At 39.9% G+C, this 2441-nt stretch overlaps 1 protein-coding gene across 1 annotated transcript; it reads left to right on the top strand.

Moving 5' to 3' along the window:
• The first annotated feature begins 506 nt into the window (after positions 1-506).
• Positions 507-1580, top strand: LOC124251539 (vomeronasal type-1 receptor 4-like). The gene has a single exon (XM_046684415.1). It carries the CDS (start codon positions 549-551, stop codon positions 1578-1580), a length of 1032 nt encoding a protein of 343 aa, XP_046540371.1. The 5' UTR covers positions 507-548.
• The last annotated feature ends 861 nt before the right edge of the window (positions 1581-2441 follow it).

Below are 2441 nucleotides of genomic sequence, written 5' to 3'. Positions count from 1 at the left end.
GTCCTTAGGAGTTCATTGTGATTGTTACAAGTTACATTTCTTTGTTTGTGTGTATGTTTGCATGTGTGTGTGTGGTTTGATGAAAATCGGCCATTAATGTCAATATAATCCGAAGTCATTTCACCTGTATGATTATTATGTTCTGTGTTGTTTATAGTAGATCATAGAAATATTTATTTTAATAAAGTTACATTATATCTTTAAAATTTAGGTGAGCAATCTATTCAGCATTGACTGGTTTTATGATGTGGATAGTGTTCAAGGTTTTTCCTTTTTCCATTATTGCTAGCAAAATCCACCTTATTCTGAAAATATTGTGTTATGCTTTCTTTCCATATGGCTCACTTCTCATTACTTCCCCTTTAACACCCTTTCATCTTTAGTGCTGACCTTCCTGAGAAATATACCGGTTATCTCTCCATCTCTTCCTGCCTATGAAGACTTGGCAATCGAACAGGAACACACAATGCAACTTACTGCTGGTGACAAAAATCATCAATGACCTTTTGGCTCAGAGGAATAACTGTTGCCATAATTTAAAGGAAAACATGTTGAAAGATGAAATATCCTCCAGGAAGTGGGCAATAGCAATTATCTTCTGGTCACAGACTATGGTAGGAATTCTGGGCAATTTCTCTCTTCTTTACCATTACCTGTTCCTTTCCCACACAGAATGCAAGTGGAGGGCTACAGATTTGATTCTCAAGCACCTGACTATGGCCAACTCGTTGATAATTCTCTCTGAAGGAGTCTCCCAGACAATGGCAGCTTTTGGGCTGAAACACTTTTTCACTGATTTTGGATGCAGTCTTCTTTTGTATGTTTCCAGAGTGGGCAGGGGTGTATCCATTGGCACCACTTGCCTCTTGAGTGTGTTCCAGATCATCATGATCAGCCCCATGAATTCCTATTGGAAGGTTCTTAAAGCCAGAGCTCCAGAATATGTTGGCTACTCCATTTCCCTCTGCTGGATCCTCTACTTGTTTGTGAATTTAATTTTTCCTATGTATGCGTCGTATGTGTCTAGCCAATGGAGCATGAGGAACATCACAAGGACAAGAGATTTTGAGTTCTGTTTTGCTAATGATCATAAGATAGTCACAGGCTCATTATATGTAACATTAATAGTATTCCCTGAAGTTTCCTTTTCTGTGATCATAATCTGGACAAGTGGTTCCATCATTTTCACCCTGTACAGGCACAAGCAGCGTGTCCAACATATTCACAGGAAAAATAGTACCCCCAGATCCTCCCCTGAGTTCAGAGCCACCCTAAGCATCATTGTCCTGGTGAGCACTTTTCTATCTTTTCAATCCATCTCTTCCATCTTTCAACTTTGTATTTCTCTAATTTATAATCCCACTTCGTGGTTGGTGGACACTGCTTCCTTAATTTCTGTGTGTTTTCCCTCTGTCAGCCCCTTTCTGCTCATAAGCCGTAACTCCAGTGTACCCTGGCTCTGCCCTGTGTGGATAAGGAATAGAAAATCTAATCTTATCAAAAAATGTAAATTGACTGTTTTGGCACAATGTTCAGTTTTTTATGCATTCACACACTTGAAATGTCAACTCAGAATCTAAAGAGAAGCTACTTGTATTTCTAAGGAATACCTTTATGGGTATCCGTGTTTCATCAGCTCGTTGAATATGGGACATATGTGGGCATAGCGATGGGGAATAAAGCAGCTTTGTCTCATTTTGATGACTAATATCCTGATGAGAGTAGTCTTAATCCAATTCTACATGACACAAATTGAACGAATTTGGGCCTAGCCTCTCAATGGGATGAATCAGAGTGGTTGACCAAGTGAGGTAGTTATGGGAATTTTAGGCAGAGCACATAAAGTTAGGAAATGAGTGTTGGAAATTGTTCGAAGACAATACTCCATGGGTTTCCAATGCGTGTAAATGTCTCATTGTAAGTAGCATGAGCAGCTTTTAATATGAATTGTAGTTCACAGATGTTTGTCTAAAAGAAAAACACAGGAATATGGGGGTAGTGTCACCTTTTTGGCAGAGAACAGATTTTTTGCTGCACAGGAAAATGAAAGACGCCAATCAAGGAATAACAATGCTCAAGGTGACAAAAATTTTGGAGACTCAAAAAGAAACTTAAGCTTGAGAAGTCCCCTAGTTCTCAACCAACATTAAGATGAGTGCTGAGACATAGTGGAAAAGATCCAAAAGTTAAATGAGGATCAGGACCTACCAGGGCTCCAGTAACCACACTATGATGTCTGGCACCATGAATGCTGGTTGCCTGTGTACTAGGACAGTCATTCCTTGAAATAGGTCTTGCTGGTGAGTGGAAGCTAAAGTTGCAGGTAGAGCCCCAGAGCTAGCTTCAAAGGTTCCCACTGCAATGCCCCTGCCTCAGAAACCTTTGCTTTTAATGTCTCACTGCCACATCTCCAGACTGTGTTTGGTCTAAATATCATAGCT

Source organism: Equus quagga, chromosome 13, assembly GCF_021613505.1.
Source record: "Equus quagga isolate Etosha38 chromosome 13, UCLA_HA_Equagga_1.0, whole genome shotgun sequence".
In the NCBI taxonomy this organism is placed as follows: domain Eukaryota; kingdom Metazoa; phylum Chordata; class Mammalia; order Perissodactyla; family Equidae; genus Equus; species Equus quagga.
Note: the sequence above shows the minus strand (reverse complement) of the source record. Positions and strands in the feature narration are given on the sequence as shown.